This window comes from Spea bombifrons, chromosome 6, assembly GCF_027358695.1.
Source record: "Spea bombifrons isolate aSpeBom1 chromosome 6, aSpeBom1.2.pri, whole genome shotgun sequence".
In the NCBI taxonomy this organism is placed as follows: Eukaryota; Metazoa; Chordata; class Amphibia; order Anura; family Pelobatidae; genus Spea; species Spea bombifrons.
Window position 1 is genome coordinate 45,740,937 of NC_071092.1, and position 17,303 is coordinate 45,758,239.

General features: G+C 42.0%; 2 protein-coding genes across 2 annotated transcripts; one reads left to right on the top strand and one right to left on the bottom strand.

The window, feature by feature from the left end:
* Positions 1-147: 147 nt before the first annotated feature.
* On the top strand, positions 148-13,303 carry MYSM1 (Myb like, SWIRM and MPN domains 1). Its single transcript, XM_053469536.1, has 20 exons — positions 148-363; positions 1,239-1,317; positions 1,998-2,068; positions 2,378-2,455; positions 2,763-2,792; positions 3,233-3,311; positions 3,425-3,523; positions 4,323-5,020; positions 5,389-5,519; positions 5,610-5,713; positions 6,455-6,532; positions 6,861-6,946; positions 7,767-7,821; positions 8,224-8,274; positions 8,391-8,465; positions 8,991-9,179; positions 9,808-9,940; positions 10,687-10,792; positions 11,641-11,698; positions 12,785-13,303. The coding sequence occupies exons 1-20, from the start codon at positions 308-310 to the stop codon at positions 12,992-12,994; spliced, it is 2,466 nt and encodes an 821-aa protein (XP_053325511.1). The 5' UTR covers positions 148-307; the 3' UTR covers positions 12,995-13,303.
* An 11-nt stretch (positions 13,304-13,314) lies between these two features.
* Positions 13,315-17,039, bottom strand: LOC128500405 (uncharacterized). The gene is made up of 5 exons (XM_053469553.1): positions 16,960-17,039; positions 15,890-15,930; positions 14,762-14,836; positions 14,164-14,371; positions 13,315-14,040 (listed from the first exon to the last, which is right to left on the bottom strand). Exons 1-5 carry the CDS (start codon positions 17,024-17,026, stop codon positions 13,685-13,687), a joined length of 747 nt encoding a protein of 248 aa, XP_053325528.1. The 5' UTR covers positions 17,027-17,039; the 3' UTR covers positions 13,315-13,684.
* Between the last annotated feature and the right edge of the window lie 264 nt (positions 17,040-17,303).

A 17,303-nucleotide genomic window follows, 5' to 3' on the forward strand; every position in this document is an offset into this window, starting at 1 on the left:
ATGGCTCCCGGAAGTCTCCTTTTCCATTTCATGCTGCGGTACATAGAGTGTACAAAGATGTCAGCTTGCGAGGTACCCAGGAGGTTTCTGATTGGCTGTTGGGTTAGTGACGTGTTATGTTGGTGTCTGCAGGCCCAGTTACCCAGTGTGCGACTCCAACGAGTCCGTGACGATGTTCTACCCGGTCCAGGGCCCTCTGTCTGTCGCTTCCTCAAGTTGTGGCATGGGGTTCGGCTCCTGCCGGTAAAGACTGTATGGGGGAGACTGGAATGTGACCCCCGGGCTTCCTCTGCTTCACCCGAGCACCATGGCGGAAGAAGTAGATGTTGATATTGAAGGGGATGAGAATGAAGCAAGTAGGGGGTGAGGAGAGATATTCCTTTATTTAACTGACGTATAATTAATTGACGGGGGGGATCTATTAAGGCACACCCCTATGAAATTTAACGGGTTAAACACATCCTGAATGGGTTAACATTACATTGCTAAGGCACTATAAGATTATGGCTCCAAGAGCTGGCACTCTAATACTTTAGGCTTAAAGGTTCAGTTATACACATTTAAAACTGGATGCGACACCAGAAACATCATTGTTGGGTTTGCGCATGCAATTATACCTTCCAAAAATAATAAAAAAAAAGAAATGTTTTGTTCCTTCATTTTCTTGCTGGAAACACCTAATTGTACAACGCTGCGGAATATTACGGAGTTATATAAAACGATAATATGACGCAACAGCCACTGATTTGGTTAACATCACAGAAACCGGAAAGGCGCGTTTTTTGATGTGTATAAACATTTAAAATAAAAATAAAGTGACAGATCGGCGTATTTGCTTAACATGATTAATGTTTTATGTAAGCGGTGATTGTAAGCTCACGAGCCAAGCCCTCTTGATATATATATTAAGTGATTATGGTGCCAAGTTTTAATGATTGTCTTATCCCCATAGCTGATTGCACTATTCCTTTGGTTACTGTGGTGATAAAAAAAAAATGTAACCCCTTTTTCAAGCTGGAAGTCCCCGCTTTTTCATTGGCGTTATCTGCACTGTAGATTAAAGCGTTGCAATTCAGCCTCCTTATCTGTTAGACCCCATCAGACAGCTGGATATGCAAAATGAGACTAATGGGCTTTCGAAATAATGACCATTGTGACGCGTAACCTCCATAGTGCTGACATTATATATATATTATATATTCTAATAACGTGTGTGTTTTGTTTGCTGCATCTTACAGGGCCCCGGAGGACCTGCCGTCCGAGTTTGGTGCCGATCATTACTTGGACTCCGTGTGGAGAAGCGACAATGACCTCACCGTGAGTCCTCTGACCGTTGAGTCTCTGCTTGTAAACGGTTTTAGACTTTAGATTGCTTAATGACAAAGCCCGTACATGTACGGGCTCAAAATGCATTGTTTTCAATGGGTTTAGGGACTGCCCATTGTCCTTAAGGGGTTGAAGGGACAGTTACGTGAATTATTATTTAGATGTGGCTTCTGGGTTCAACCCCAAAGTTTTAAATGCGCAGTAACTACACATGCTAATTATCAGCTTTCCCGTGCAATCTGGGGAGCTTTGTACCTCGTAACAGCTTGTCTGTAAGAAGCTCCGGGTTTGTCTCTAGGCAGTGAACATAAGACTCCTGTCTATTTTATTTTAGGGGATTTCTCATAGAAACACTTTCCACGACACAGGGAGGCTACAGGGGGGTCATCAGCAGTTTATTTAAAATATAAACTGAATAAAAATCATGTGACTGTTCCTTTTCATTTACATATTTAAAGCATATTTCTAAAACCTATCTACCTCTTAATTTTAAATGCTTCTTCTTTACTGCTCGTTTTTTTATAATTCTAAATGAGAAATGTATTTTGCTGTTGTGAGCTTTCCTTCTCTTAAATCGTGCTCAGCTCCTTTGCTTAAAAAAATAAAACAGAACCGCAATAGGAATTATTTGCTTTGAGGAGATTCTCACCATCTGATCTTGTTTCTTTCAGCCGTGGACGCTGGACAGCACCATCAGCAAAGAAAACAAGGCAGCCATTGAGAAAATGCTGCTTGAGGAAGAGTATCCTTACAAAGGGTCGCACGCACCTCAGAAGAATATATATATAATATTTACGCTATATATATATATATAAATAGATTTTATACTGTGTGTGTGTGTGTATATATATATATATTTATATAATATAATAGATTTTATACTGTATATATATATAATTTTTTATATATAGAATATTTACAATATAATAGATTTATATAATATTTACAAACATTATATACTTGTTTAGAAACTAGGCATGTATTGAAAATGTTCCTTTTAAACCTAAACCCCCATATGGAGTCAGCGGGTCTTCCTTTAACAGTTCCATAGATATTATTTGTCTAACAAGCCACTTTCTGCAACATTCTGGCCACAGTCCAAGGATGGAGAGAAACGCTGCATCAAAAGGTGCGTCAAAGAGGGAAGGGTATATTTTTTGTGTTTTTTTCATATGTCCTGTTTACTTGTCTGAATAAATCGGGGCTCATTGGGTATTAGCAGTGAGGATAAAGGGGTGGTCAGCTGTCTCCTGCATCCATACCAACATACTTTGTGAATACCTTAATATGCATTGTTTAACCTGTATGAAGAAAAAATATATAATACTCGCCTTTAATAGAAGCTGCAGAGCTGAAGCTCACTCTTCAAACATTTAAATTCTAATGATCACTAAAAATGACTTTTTTTTTTCTTTTTTATTGGTGGGGAATGCTAGAAGCCCACAGAAGAAAATATCACGCGTTCCGTAAGTAGCTTCTCTAAATAGAGATTTTCATGTCCTTAATTTCTCATTTCATATTCAATGCAAAAGAAAAATGCAGCTCTAACTTTCTTATGATTCATTTCTAGGAAATGTTTGTTAATTTTCAGACATTTCAATCAACCTTTTGTTTTATTTTTTAGAGTTTATGAGCATTTTACGTTAAAACTAAATGCTTGAGAAATCGATTTTGTACGTTTTTTTATTTATTAGAAATAAATTTGTAGTAAAATGGCATGCGGGGTAAGAATTCTTATAACCTGAATTTCCATTATTTTTTACTTTTTTTTTTTTTTTTTTAAATTATATTAACATACATTAAGGCATGTTATGTTATCGTAACTCTGCTTAGTTAACATGGTTAGTTGTAAAAATGTTTCATATCACTTAGAAGCCTGATTTTTATTTGTTTTATTAATATGAAGGATACGTTCATCGGCTAAACCAGCAACCAGCCCGGTGAAATGGACCACGGAAGAGAAGGAACTCTTTGAACAGGGGGTGGTAAGTTCATTAATTACTGATTATATTTCAAAGGAAGATGCTACCCTCATAGCTTTTTAAGTAGCAATTACGACTATTTATTCATTCAGAAAGACCAATCTTTTGTGTTTTAGGCTGAGTTTGGAAGAAGGTGGACAAATATTTCACGGCTGATTGGAAGTCGCACCGTTTTACAAGTTAAGAGTTATGCCAGGCAATATTTTAAGAATAAGGTAGGAATTTTTGTTTCAGATGTCATTGAGTTTCCATACATTATGTTATGTTTTATTAAAGCTGCAGTAATAACATAGGGTTTAAACGAGTGCCAGTCATGAGTATGTGATTTCTTTAGATTTAATGTGTGGATTCAGGCCACCACGTGCCCCTTTTTTTTAATTATTTTTGTATTTATTCTAACTTTGGTAAAACAAAAATATTTTCTAAAATAAAGAATTTAAAATCTCTGATAATTGGTGAAGCAGTTAAAATATTATTTAAATCTAAATTGGATAAAATGTTTATATTGCTACAATTAACAGTAAAAAAAAAAAAAAAGTTTTTTGTTCATAAACTCTTGAGTGAATAAGTAGCATTTTTTTACCTTCGTATATTTATTAATAACTCAGAGGTAGGTCCGTTATGTTTGTATCCCCCATTTTGGTTTTTGACACATTTGTTTAGTGTCAGAGGTGTGGGAAACAATTTATTCTTACTGCTCACCTCTGCCCCATAGAAAAGGTTCAAAGCCTTTCTGTGTTCCAGAATTTCTCATTAACTTGGTCAGAATCAACAAAAACATAGTTTAAACCTTTTATTCTTCCTCAAAATGTGCCCCCCCATCCAACGTTACACACTAAAGCAGGGTTCTCAGCCATAACATATAAAGGATTGTAATTCCTTTTGCTGCCCTCGTGGGTATCCCAGGTGTCGTGTGGGAAATCAAGTCAGGCGTCTGCCAACAAAATGAGATATTAACTGTAGATATTGGATGTATGTCTGCCGAGCGCTAACAGTGTGACTTGTGTCTGACAGTGCAAGCTGGAGGACTGTGAAAAAGAAGAATCCAAAAGTAGCCCTACGGGTCTGCTGGGTTTCCGTCACGGTGACCATGAAGAAGACGGCGTGATCTCAGATGAGCTCCCAGTGTTCAGAGGTCGCGCGGACCCAAACCTCAATGCTGTTAAAATCGAAAAACTTTCCGACGATGAAGACATCGATATAACTGATGAGATGGATGAGATGATCATCGAGAAACCAGATCCTTCATCTACCAACCGTGACAATGAGGGGACATCACAAAGGGTTGCGCAAGAAACTCCTGTCCTATCAGAACCATTACAGACGGAGGATCTAAACTCCGAACCACTTTGTGAACAGGCGGACATAGCAGACAAGGAATTATTTCATTCGTCTGCCTGTCTGAGCCATAACGATAATATAGAATGCACAGACCGATATGGGCCGGGGCTTGACAGCTCACCCGATCCACAACAGCTTCCAGTTGATACGGACTTTACGGCCAGTGCCAACCAATCACCCGCCGCGTGTGACAACGACTACGACAACCAGGAGGAAGGGGATGAGCTTAAACCACCTGACCAGGAAATGGAAATAGACCGGAATTCCATAATGGAGGAAGAAAAGCAAGCCATTCCGGAATTTTTCGAAGGTCGCCCAGCAAAAACTCCAGAGCGTTACCTTAGGATCCGCAACTATATATTGGATCGATGGTAAGGTTAGACGCGGTATCAATATGATTGCTTGTTGGGATACTCGTGTTCAGATTTTTATCCTTTTACAAATATGTCCGAGAATCTGCTTCGATCCGGTCCTCGATCTCTAAATGAATATATTGAAGTAAGAGAAGAATAAACATTCTGGTCCTGGAGGGCAGCTTACACGGGGCTCCAGAATGCATTGTTTGGATGCAGAATTTTAATTTTCAGTTGTATTTTAATTACTATTCTTAGAACTTTGACACGATTACCCCTGTCAGGGACGGTGCGGAGCCAACGCTACTTTAAGAGCTTCAGTAAAAACTTATTATGAAATTGTAATTACCCAGAAATACACTTTTTTTTTTTTTCTTTTTCTTCAGGGAGGAATGCAAACCCAAATACCTGAATAAGACTTCTGTGCGCCCCGGCTTAAAGAACTGTGGGGACGTGAACTGCATTGGGCGCGTTCACATGTACCTGGAGTTAATCGGAGCCATTAACTTTGGATGTGGTAAGGCTCTGTGATTAAAAAAAAACGCATATTTACCCAAGCTGAGAAGACCATGTTGATTTATCTGTGCATTCGGAATGTTTTTTTTAGAGCAAGCGGTTTATAACAGACCCCGGCCGGTCGATAAAATAAGGTCCAAAGAAGGAAAGGACACTCTAGAAGCGTACGAGTTGGCTCACCGGCTGCAGTCCATGGTAAGAATTTACATTTTTAAGCATGTCCTATGGGTGTGGGCAGCCCTAGAAATGCTGTGTATATTTTAGGCTAGCCATTGAGTAATTGGGGAAAAAAACAAGAATTCACAAGAAGGTATCTACTTAAAAGTTTGGGTTTCTCTGTAATGACTTAAAGTTGCCTCTCAACCAAGCATTAGAAAAATAATTCCTTGTACTATTGCGTTTTAGTTTACTAAGAGGGTATGTAGATAAATGGAACAGCCTCCTGGTAGAAGCGGCAGAGGCTATTACACTGAGTGCAATTTAAACACGCATATGGCTCCTGAGTCTAAGACACCTCCAAGGGGCGAATGCATATGGGGGGGGGCATTCTGCAGAATCCATGCACAGCTCAAAAATTTTAAGGGACCACTCCGCTATTATATGCATTAAAGTGCGTATGAGTATTGTATAAAGCGCTGTGTAAATTGTTGGCGCTATATAAAGAAAATATAATAATAATAATAATAATAATAATGGCTGGATTGTCTCTTTAGGCTGAACATCATTGTTGAGTTAAGCCGACGGAACCCCTATTGTTGTAAATGAGCATACGGGGTAATGATCAGAAGTCAGGGATTGGGGACTCCTCCACTGCCACGCAATACCACACAGGGGCTTCCTCCGGTCTTGCCGTGGACACTGCTGTCTTTAGGGGGGCATAAAGCGTTTCTAATGTTCACTGAAACCTGTCTTTAACACCCGTTTTCCTTGTCCTAGCGTACCCGTCGTCGGCGTGTCCGAGACCCTTGGGGGAACTGGTGTGACGCAAAGGACCTCGAGGGACAAACGTTCGAGGTTTGTTTAAAAATAAATAGAACCTCAAAAACTTCTTGTACTCTTTAAGAACCAGCCGTTTGCTGTTTGCAAGTTACATTCAAGAGTGCAGGAGGAGCGTAAGAGTTTAGGATAACATCTGAACCCGCTTGTTATATTAAGTCTATCCGAGTTACCGGCCCATTGAGAGTATCCTCCTGTGGGAAAGATGAAAGAGAAGGCATCCGCTTTTACACGGGAAAAGATTTATGATTCTCTGTAGCGGCTGGACGTCGATAAGATACTCCGGAGCGTCAGGGGCTGCCTTGCTAATTATTACCTTAATGAAAATACCGTTCCTGTCTGCCAGCATCTCTCCGCGGAAGAAATCGCCAGAAGACGAGAAGAAAAGATCAAACTCCCGAAGTGCTCCAAAGGATCCCGGCAGACCAAGAGGTCAGAATTAACATGTTAACGCTCTGCTGTTTTGTTTGAAGTGCGAAAGATGTACCAGGCTTTGAAGTTTATCTAACTTAACTCTTTATGTCAACAAGGAAAGTATATATTATACCGAATATATGTATATAATTATGTAGTGACTGCTCTCTTACCTCTGTCCTGTACACATCTTCTAATACTTCATAATAATGAGGTTATATACACCAAAGATTTGGCAGATGGTTTGAACGTTTCAGTTCCTTGACTTCGCTGTGTCACGGAAGAACGGCAGCGAGGAGGACCAAGGTGGTCCCCTTTAATGCATAGTTAAAGGTACACTCCAGCCGTCGTATACATAGAATAGCTGAGTGGTCCCTTTAAATTTTCATGTGGTCCCCACTGCTAACGCATGCGGGGTTTCTGCAGAATACCCCCAAATGCATTGGCCCCGTTCACCAACCCCAAGCTATTTGGGATGCAGGAGATCAGCTAAATGTCATATACTTGCCGCTCAATGAGAGAGCTCTCAAGATAAGCTTTCCTAAATTAAATGTTCCCAAATCCTACAGTTACATACTCTAAATATACCTATGCAGAGTAAAGGCATCTAAACTTATTTTTTTTTAATTAATAATTCCTCCCCATTAAGTTATCCCTCCCGTGAAGTTGTTCAGGAAGCCTTTGGAACAGTGATAGGAAATAATTCTTGAGTTGTGTGATCTTTCGAGTTCGTTTCCATAAGGTTTTACAGGGTACTGTTTTTTTGGAACAATACCTTTAATTGTTGTTTTGCGGTTAATTACTTGGCTTTTAAAGAAGATCTTTGTTTTTTTTTCAGTTCTCTCGACCCCTTCAAGTTGATCCCCTGCTCTGCTTTTAACGAAGATAAACCAGTAAGTATGCTTTTTGTCACTTTAAAGGGGTTTAAAGAAACTGAGATGAGGCCACAAACCATTTACTTGTCTGAAAAGAGTTTCAGGATCCCCCACGTAAACACAGACGATTTTTGAAGGATCCTCCCCCCAAAAACCCCCCAGATCCAAGCCGTCTTTTTTTTCTCTACGGATGGACAGATCCTGAGCACCCGGCTCTGACTAAGTAGTTTGGGCTGCCGGGAACTCCGTAAGTGATGATCTATTGGGATCTGGCGGAGTCACTGGTAAGGCCCCAATTATCCAAGTCTGGGGGCGCCTGCACTGCGTGACTCCCTCACATTAGAACAGGATAGGTGAGCCCTGGTCTGGGGAACGTTCGCACCTCACTTTGTAACATCTGCCTGTCGTTTTCTGCTTTAGGAGCCGTTTCGGGTGAAAGTAGCCGCCGAGGCCATGTTAGTGTTAGACTTGGTAAGTGTTGTGTGTAACGTGGACGATTACTGTCACCCTGCCCCTTCCCCCTAATTCTGTCTGAAATTGCAGATGAGTTTTAATCCTCATTTATTTCTCCTTTTAATTATTTGAAGCATGCTCACGTGTCCATGGCAGAGGTGATCGGCCTGTTAGGAGGACGATACTCAGAATCCGAAGGAGTTGTGGAAGTAAGTCATTTCTTTTCATTTATTCTCATCTATTTCCTGAGAGTCGTTGGCTATCTGTAATGCATTTACACATCCCTTATACCGCCCTATAACTTCTCTTCACACACGCTTAGTTCATTTTTACAGCCTGATTTATATCCTGAGTGCCCAAGTATCCTAACACAGGTAACCCAGCCCTCCATGTATGTAAAATCCATATTGAAGGGGGCTTCACATGGGCTCCGTATCAATTTTCTGCAACTGATGCAGACATTCTTTAGTTATTTGTTCTAGAAATCACGACCTCTAGACTTATTTTCCTCCCCTGGCCGCCTCCACTGAAGCCAGAAAGCATACTTAAGTATGCTTCCTGCAGACGTGTTGTACCTCTCGTTGATTTGAGGACTTGGATGGGAATATAACTGTCCCTTAATGACATTGTGGATGGGGTCAGTCATCTCTGAGTCCCCTCCTAAATCTAACCTTCTACCATACGCCATGTTTGTACATAAAGAACCGTTCATAGATGGTGAGTTTTATTCACAGATCTGGGCAGCCGAACCATGCAACAGCCTCAGCACAGGGATGCAGTGCGAGATGGACCCCGTATCCCAAACGCTGGCGTCGGAGGCCTTGGCGGAGCGAGGGTACGGCGTCATCGGATGGTACCATTCGCACCCTGCGTTTGATCCCAATCCCTCCATCCGTGATATCGACACGCAGGCTAAATATCAGGTACGGGGTAACGAGCAGAATCAATACGTTTGAAATGTTGCCTTTGTGCGGTCAACGGCGCTCCTTCCTCCCTTTTGAAGTAATAATTGGCAGCGTATCGATCCGGTGTAAGGAGCTTGATTAATGATCCGCAGGTCTAACTGGCCGATCCCAATCTTTTTCAGAAATATGTCATTACTATCTCGTTTACCATTAAACACGGCTGTATTGCAGCATGGTATAGATGGCAGTAGTCACTCCCCTTAAATATATGTATCGTATGATAAATTGTTGGCGACATATAAATAAAAGATAATAGTAATAAAAATAATAACCTTTCATCGTAACCCAGCATATACAGTGAGCTCTATGGAAAAGCCCTGATGGAGCCAAACGCGTTGTCTGTGTGTCACGTATAGACCGTGTGTGTGTGTTTTCATACATACATACATACATACATACCTTGTGCATGGCACTCGAGATGATGATGATGTGGAGTACCTGCACCCGACCCCACCACGAATTGGGAGCTCTCTCCGTAAATTACTAACCGATCCCACCTCCGGTATTGCGTAATCATGGTTAGGAAGACCCCCGCCGTGTTTTGTGTTAAGAAGTATTTTAATGTTTGTGTTCTGTTTTCTTACAGAGTTATTTTTCTCGAGGTGGAGCAAAATTCCTGGGAATGATTATAAGTCCCTACAATCGCAGTAATCCTCTGCCGCAGTCCCAGGTGTCCTGTCTGATCATCGGAGACGACCTTAGCGAGGATCAATCTTACAGTATGTTACGTCGCCTGTTCTGTTTTATAGCCAGGAATGATTATAAATGCATGGTTTTTTTTCTTTCTCTTTTTTATATATATATATAGCGCCAGCAGATACAGTAGTGCAGCTAAAAAAAAATAAAGCATCCATATATTTTTCAGAAAAAGTTGCTTCTAAATATCCCTTAATGTACAGGACTGCTCAAAAGTTTGGGGTCACTGAGTTGTTTTCATAGAAAGCAAGGACATTTCTGGCTATAACATAATTTTCTAAGCATCAATTAGCCTTTTAAACCTAAACTTGGATCAGCGAACACAACGTGCCATTGGAGCACAGGAGTAATGGGAGTGATAAAGGGCCATTGGAGCACAGGAGTGATGGGAGTGATAAAGGGCCATTGGGACACAGGAGTGATGGGAGTGATAAAGGGCCTCTGTACGCCTTTGAAGAGATTCCATTACATATCAGCTACAATACTCATTTACAACATTAACCCCGTCTGCGCTGGATTTCTGATGCATTTCGTGTTACTTTTATTGACAAAATGTGCTTTTCTTTTGAAAACAAGGACCTTTCTAAGCGACCCCAAACTTTTGAACGGTCATGTAAATTCATAGATAAACCTTTTTTTACTTTGTATCAAACATGCGAGCCTCCGGGTGAAGCACGTCATATTCCTTTGGGTATTATTTCGCCCCGTGCCTGCGCCGTGGCATACATGCTAATGAGGCATCGTGCGTTTCATGTTTCCCGTCTCCCAGGAATGCCGTACAGGTTTGAAGTTGAGCATATGTCGGGAGAACCGCTCTGGGATGTGGTGTTTGAAAAGACGAGATGGATTATCGAGAAGTACAGATTGTCTCACAGGTATGGAGTCTGGTTTAAAGATCCGGTTCGTGTAACGCAGTTATTCTCAGTTAACCCTAACAATTCCAGTGATCACGGGGAGAGGGTCACGGAAACCTTGTGCCCGATTCAATGACCCGTCTGCACCCTAATTAGTTTGAACCGCCAGCAAACAGCGCGGTCGGCCGGCAACTCAATGACCTGTCTAAAAACAAAAAAGCTGATCCAGAATACATTTTTTCTATTTAATCTTTTTTCCTATACTTTTTTTTTCTGTTCGTATTCAAGCATTTTAGTTATTTTCTGTGTGTCATAATTTGTAATAGAAATATATATATATATATATATATAATCAAATATATGCAGTACTGTACAAAAAGCTTTAGGCAGGTGTGATAAAATGCTGTAAAATAAGAATGCTTTTAGAAATAGACGTGTTAACAATTTTAACTAAATGCAAAGTGAGTGAACTTTACAGAATTTCATTCACACCTGCGTAAGACTTTTGCACAGTAGTGTATATAATGCATCACAAATGTTTTATTGCGTAATGTCATACAAATGTAAACTTTCAGCAATAAAGGATGGCTGACTCTAAGCTTACCGGTCTGGAGAGCAGAGAGCAAAGTTTTTAAAAATAATAATTGCAATGCTGGCACTTTAATTTTTAATATTAATAATGCAGATCATATGAAATCAAGTTTTTTTGTTTTTTTTGTTTTTTGTTTCTTAATTCACCTTTTATGTCCATTTAAATGAAATATCGCTAAACAAAAAGCACAAGCTGAGGGTAATTTTCAGTAAAGGAGGGCGTTCTGGCGGATTCCTGTTCTAACGTTTGACATCGTTGTTCGTTTCTTTTCGAGCAGCAGCGTTCCGATGAACAGAAAGTTTCGCCGAGATACCGACATGACCTGTCTGCAGAAGGTACGAGCGCCACTCACAAACGTTTATTCCTGCTAGAATGGTTCTGGCCACCAAGATTGGTTGGTTTAATCTCTCGGTTCTGGGTTTCTTGTTAGTCAACCTTAAAGATACTTTGGAAGTTGATGTGTCTTTTACAAGACAGATGAAAATCTCAGAGATACATCTCTGGGGTCTATTTACTGTGGTTTCCAAAAAGAATTAATTAAAAAAATAGAATTTTTAACAGCAAACGTCATTCATATTACCCCATATATAACCATCATAATATCTATCGGTTTGCCATTTTCCTAGACTTTGTAAATCATACCGCATCATGTAGTTATTTTGATGCTCATTAATAAAGTTATGATACCAGAGTGTTTATTCATTAAAGGGAATACATACATTATAAAGGCCCTTACCCAAAAGCTTCAGCTTTATAGTATAATTACTTTTATATGGCGCCAACAATTTCCGCAGCGCTTCTTACAGTCCCTACATTCAAAGGACCTGACAAAACTAGAACTGAACTAACAAGACGACCCAAAGCATTAGGTAACGAGGGCCCGGCTCGCTGGCTTACAGGCAGTGAGACTTCTTCAGTCTCTGTACACATTGAATTATACATTATACGGGGGGGGGGGCTGCACAGCCCCATCCTGCTGGGGGAACCTGCCGACGTTGGACCTTCATAATGAATGGTGAAGTGAGGGAGGGTGTTGAAGCCACAAAACTCCCACAAACCCCCTTATTTAGAGACTAGACCTCTTGAGCCAAATGTAATACTTTTTAATGTGTGCAGTATTGATTATCTGCCAACAGGTGGCGCTGCATTACACATAGGTGCGTTTACCTGTCTAAGGAATGCTAGCCAATGTATGTTTGTGTAATGTATATGTTTTTAATGTATATGTGAAACGTATTGAATGTTTCTTGTTCATAGTGGAGGTTAAACAGCCCCATAATGCATTGTAAGTTTTGTGTGACCGGGTGCGTGTCCCTCCATACCCAACGTGGTGGTGGTGTTATTATTTGTTTTATATAGCGCCATCAAATTCCGTAGCGCTGTACAGCGGGATAACCACAGGCTGACGGATTCTCTTACAGCTCCTGTCTTCTATGAGAAAAACGCTACTTTCTACAAACTGCACCCACGTCGCCGATGCTTTCCTGACCCGTATCGAAGATCTTTTCCGCAGCAGCTACACAAGTGCTAAGGATGCGGACGCGATGGAAGAACCGGAAGAGTCTCAGAGCCCCAAGTCACGGAGCACTGCAACGACTACCGCCGAAATGGACCATTTCCTGGATAACTAAGACCACCTGGACCTCATCAAAACTTTACCCAGTAATCCCGCCGATGAAATGGCTAAGCCAATCAGCTTACTGCATATCATTCTGCATTCACGTACGCCGTTGTGTTCAAAAGAAAAACAAAAAATATACTTTTTTTTTCTGCCGAATGAAACCCTCGACGTTGTGACTTCCTTTTTTCAGTCTATATTAGAAGAAAACAGATCAGATGGAGTGTGTTGGTACATCTCCTGTTGTGTATTGTCACGTCTTCACACACACTTTATTTTTTCATCTAGTATCTAAAAATAAAGACGTTTAATGTTTTTATTACCGGTTTATTACCTTAGCAATATTAACAACTTGCTTAGATATCGGGCCCTGGGTGAAACGTGTTTTATGTGAGTGACCCGCAGTCCTCGTGGAGGTGTTGGGGTGTAACTAGGGCTTAACCAGGGGGAAACATTTGTGAAAAATATCCACTCAGGACAAAAATAGAAAAACCTGACATTCCCATAAAATGCTGAATACACACGCGCACGCACACACTCTGACACCGGCAGTATGCCAGCATCCTCAAGGTTAGCGCCAGTACCCAATGCACAGAACACTGTTTACAGAACCCAAAATTCTACTTGAATTCACTCGAGGGGCATCTCTGTCGCTGAATCTGTCCAGGGGGTCCTCGTAGCACAGTACGGGGTACCCGGTGCGTCAGCTCTCTTCATCTGAAGACGTGTAACAATCCAGACCTAAAATCCCTCCACCGGTTCGGCTTTTTTTGCTCCCCGCGTTAACGCTTCCTATTTGCCGCGGACGGTCGGACAGCAGTATGTCTCTCAGCGCCTGCGTCTCGCGCCCGTCGGTGTTGTAGGGCGACCTGAGCCACACGTGTTTTGGATCGGAGGTCTCTGTATTGAACACGAGGGGTTTATCCTGGCTGTCTGGATTGATGACGGTGCGGCCCGGGGTGAACGCTCTCTCTTCTTTGCCCGAAGAAGCCTCCTCTTCCGAATCGCTGTCCTCCTTCACAGTGGGATTAAGGATTGGTGTGATGAGTAATTTGTCACCTGGGGGGGGAGCTTGGTTAGAATGGGCTAAATAAATAAGATTATTTTTAATTTAAAAAAAAATCCCACCGAGCCAGATCCCACTCTCGCACCCCAGATTCTTTGGTCTGTTTGGTATCGTACCCGGGGGGTTTGATTCTACCCACGATGGCGCTCTCCCCTCTGCCGTCCTCTTCCTCGTGTAACCCCGCGGCTTCCAGGGGTGCTCCTTGCACTCCGGGTCTAACCTGCGCAGCTTCCAGAGGTGGCTTTGATACTCCTTCCTCAGGGACTCGATCTTTTCTTGGAACTCCTCGATCTTTCTCTCGGGGTAGTGAGGCAGCTGGGATTGCTGCGGAGAATACAGTGAAAGGACTTGGTAGACTATAACTCCCATCATCCAAAAAATACATTCATGCAAACAGGTGCAGAGGTAAGAGATGGCTTTTAATGGTAAGTATGCATTATGCATGTTTAAATCCCAACATTGTATGAACCGCTACCTCTTTTGCTGGGAGGCTGTTCTACTTATCCACCACCCTTATTTATCTAAGCCTCTGACCCTCTAGTGTTAGATTCTGGCCTCTTGTTGTAAATTTTCTGCTTTGAAATAAACTCCCCTCCTGTATTTTGTTAACCCATTTTATATTCATACTCAGGCAACCTCAGCCGATTGTAGAAAAGTTAAACTGCAGACCGTCTCGGAGGAATTTTTTTTAGATAGTTTTTTTTGCTGCCTTACCTCTAAATAGTAGTTGATTTCATTTTTAATGCTGGGTATCCACTTCTTTACATCTGATGCTGTATTCAGGACAGACTGCAAGAGGAATTCAGGCCGTTAAAACAGACACATCTGCATATTGCGTTACTTTGTGTGTATTTACGTATATATTATATGTGAAATAGTTTATCAAGTTTATCAGGACATATTTTAAGAAGAGGCCATTTCAATTTTGTTCTACATCATTGAAATTGACGATTTAACAATGTTTACAAAGAATCCCCTCACTGTATTAGCCTCTGCTACCTCTGCAGGGAGGCTGTTCCACTTATCTATCACCCTCTTAGTAAAGTTAAGCTTCCTTACATTCCAGAGACTATTTTTTTTTTAACTATTAATTTATTTGCTTCTCATACAGCATCCACCCAATACACCTCACCCCTGGACATTTGCTAAATTTGCCCCATTAACTTTAATCTGTATTGTATTATTCGGTGCACGCTGGAGTCTATTTTGTACTGTCCCCGGTGCAATTTGCTGCATGCAAATTGGTGGAGGCATTCTTTAGTTATCAGGGTAAGAAAATCAGACTTCTGTATCATGTAACTCCTCCCCCTGATCCATCTATTGAAACCAGGAAGCATTCGTAGGTACACTTCCTGTACGTGCTTTTTTTTTTTTTTAAGAAACAGAGCTGCGGTGGTAGGGCCACGGGGGGGAATTGAGTCCCCAATCTTTATCTTTCAGGACTGCACTCCCTTCCTTTCCTCCTAGGCTGAAGCAAGGGCAGGCCAGATATTCTATGGTTATCCCCATAGAGGAGGGGTCACTGAAGCAACAGCCAATAGCATGTATGTCAGCAAACCATCAGATAGCATACATGTGATTGGCTACTGAGCATGTGCTGGGGGAAGAGTTAAATTGGAGAGAGGGCTAAGAACCTTAGCCCTCTCTCCAATTTAACTTTTCCCCCAGCACATGCTCAGTAGCCAATCACATGTATGCTATCTGATGGTTTGCTGACATACACGCTATTGGCTGTTGCTTCAGAGTGCCTGCACGGATTTGCCTGCCGTGAAATGCGTCGGCCTCCATGCAACACGTACTCGAATGTGAAGATAGGGCAGGAGCGCTCCTTCGATAACTTACCAGTTTGGGCCGGTTACCGCCGACATCCTTAATGTGTCCCTCTGTCAAAGAAAACGAAGAATTCACGACAAATTCATCGCTTGTAAATGTACTTTTACAACCTTTAAGGTCTCGGAGGATCGTTAATTCACCCCGAGCGCCAACAAAGCCAGATATTTCTTATACGCAGTATAAAAGCATCCTTTCACCGACTAAATATTATAAATGATATAACTTAACCTTGTTAAACGAACGGGAGACCGCTGGGACGGCGGGGTTTGCTTACCCTAAGCAAGTAAATGCCGTTAAAGGGACACAGTAGCCATCGTATTCGCTTTAATGCGCCAGATAGCCGAGTGTCTCCAGCGCAAGACCGGCTGCGGAACAGAAAGCTGCAGCTTCTCCTAAAGGAAAATGACTCCCCCCTTCCGGTAAAGAATGTATATTACGCAGAGTGCGGTAACATGCACAGCTTGTTAGTGAGGCTGCATACATCGTCCCTTTAATCATAAAATCTATTTTAGGAAATCTGTAACAATCAAAGCTCATGCATGGAACACGTTAATACGGCACATGGAGCGTGTTATTACGGCGCATGGAAAGCGCTATTACGGCACACGGAATGCGTTATTACGGCGCATGGAACGCGTTAATACGGCGCACGGAACGTGTTATTACGGCACACGGAATGCGTTATTACGGCACACGGAGCATGAAAATACGGCACACGGAACGCGTTAATACAGCGCATGGAGCATGTTAATACGGCGCACGGAACGCGTTAATACGGCGCACGGAGCGTGTTAGTACGGCTCACGGCGCGTGTTATTACGGCACACGGAATGCGTTATTATGGCGCACGAAGCATGTTAATACGGCACACGGAACGCGTTAATACGGCGCACGGAGCGTATTATTACGGTGCACGGAGCACGTTAATACGGCGCATGGAGCGTGTTATTACGGCACACGGAATGCGTTATTACGGCGCACGGAGCATGTTAATACGGCACACGGAATGCGTTATTACGGCGCACTGAACGCGTTAATACGGCGCATGGAGCGTGTTATTACGGCGCATGGGCTCTCACCTTCCCTCTCCTTCTGCAGCCACAGCCTGTTCAGCTTCCCTAACTGCTTCTCTTCATTCCTGGCCATGTTTTCTTCCACTTCCTGGTGTGTGATGTCACAGGGTCACATGATAGGAGCCGTTGCTATAACAACGAAACATCAGCCAGGCGGTTCTCCTCTTCCAATCAGATGGTGGAATCAGCAGGGGGCGGGGATTAGAGTGTGCGTAGGGTGTGTTGCAGATTTTTATGTTTTTTTAATGCTTTATTTATATGATTTCAGCAGGAGAAAAGTTACAACAAGAGACCGGAATCTAACACTAGAGGCTTAGATGGAATAAAAGGAAGTTTTACTTACTGAGAGC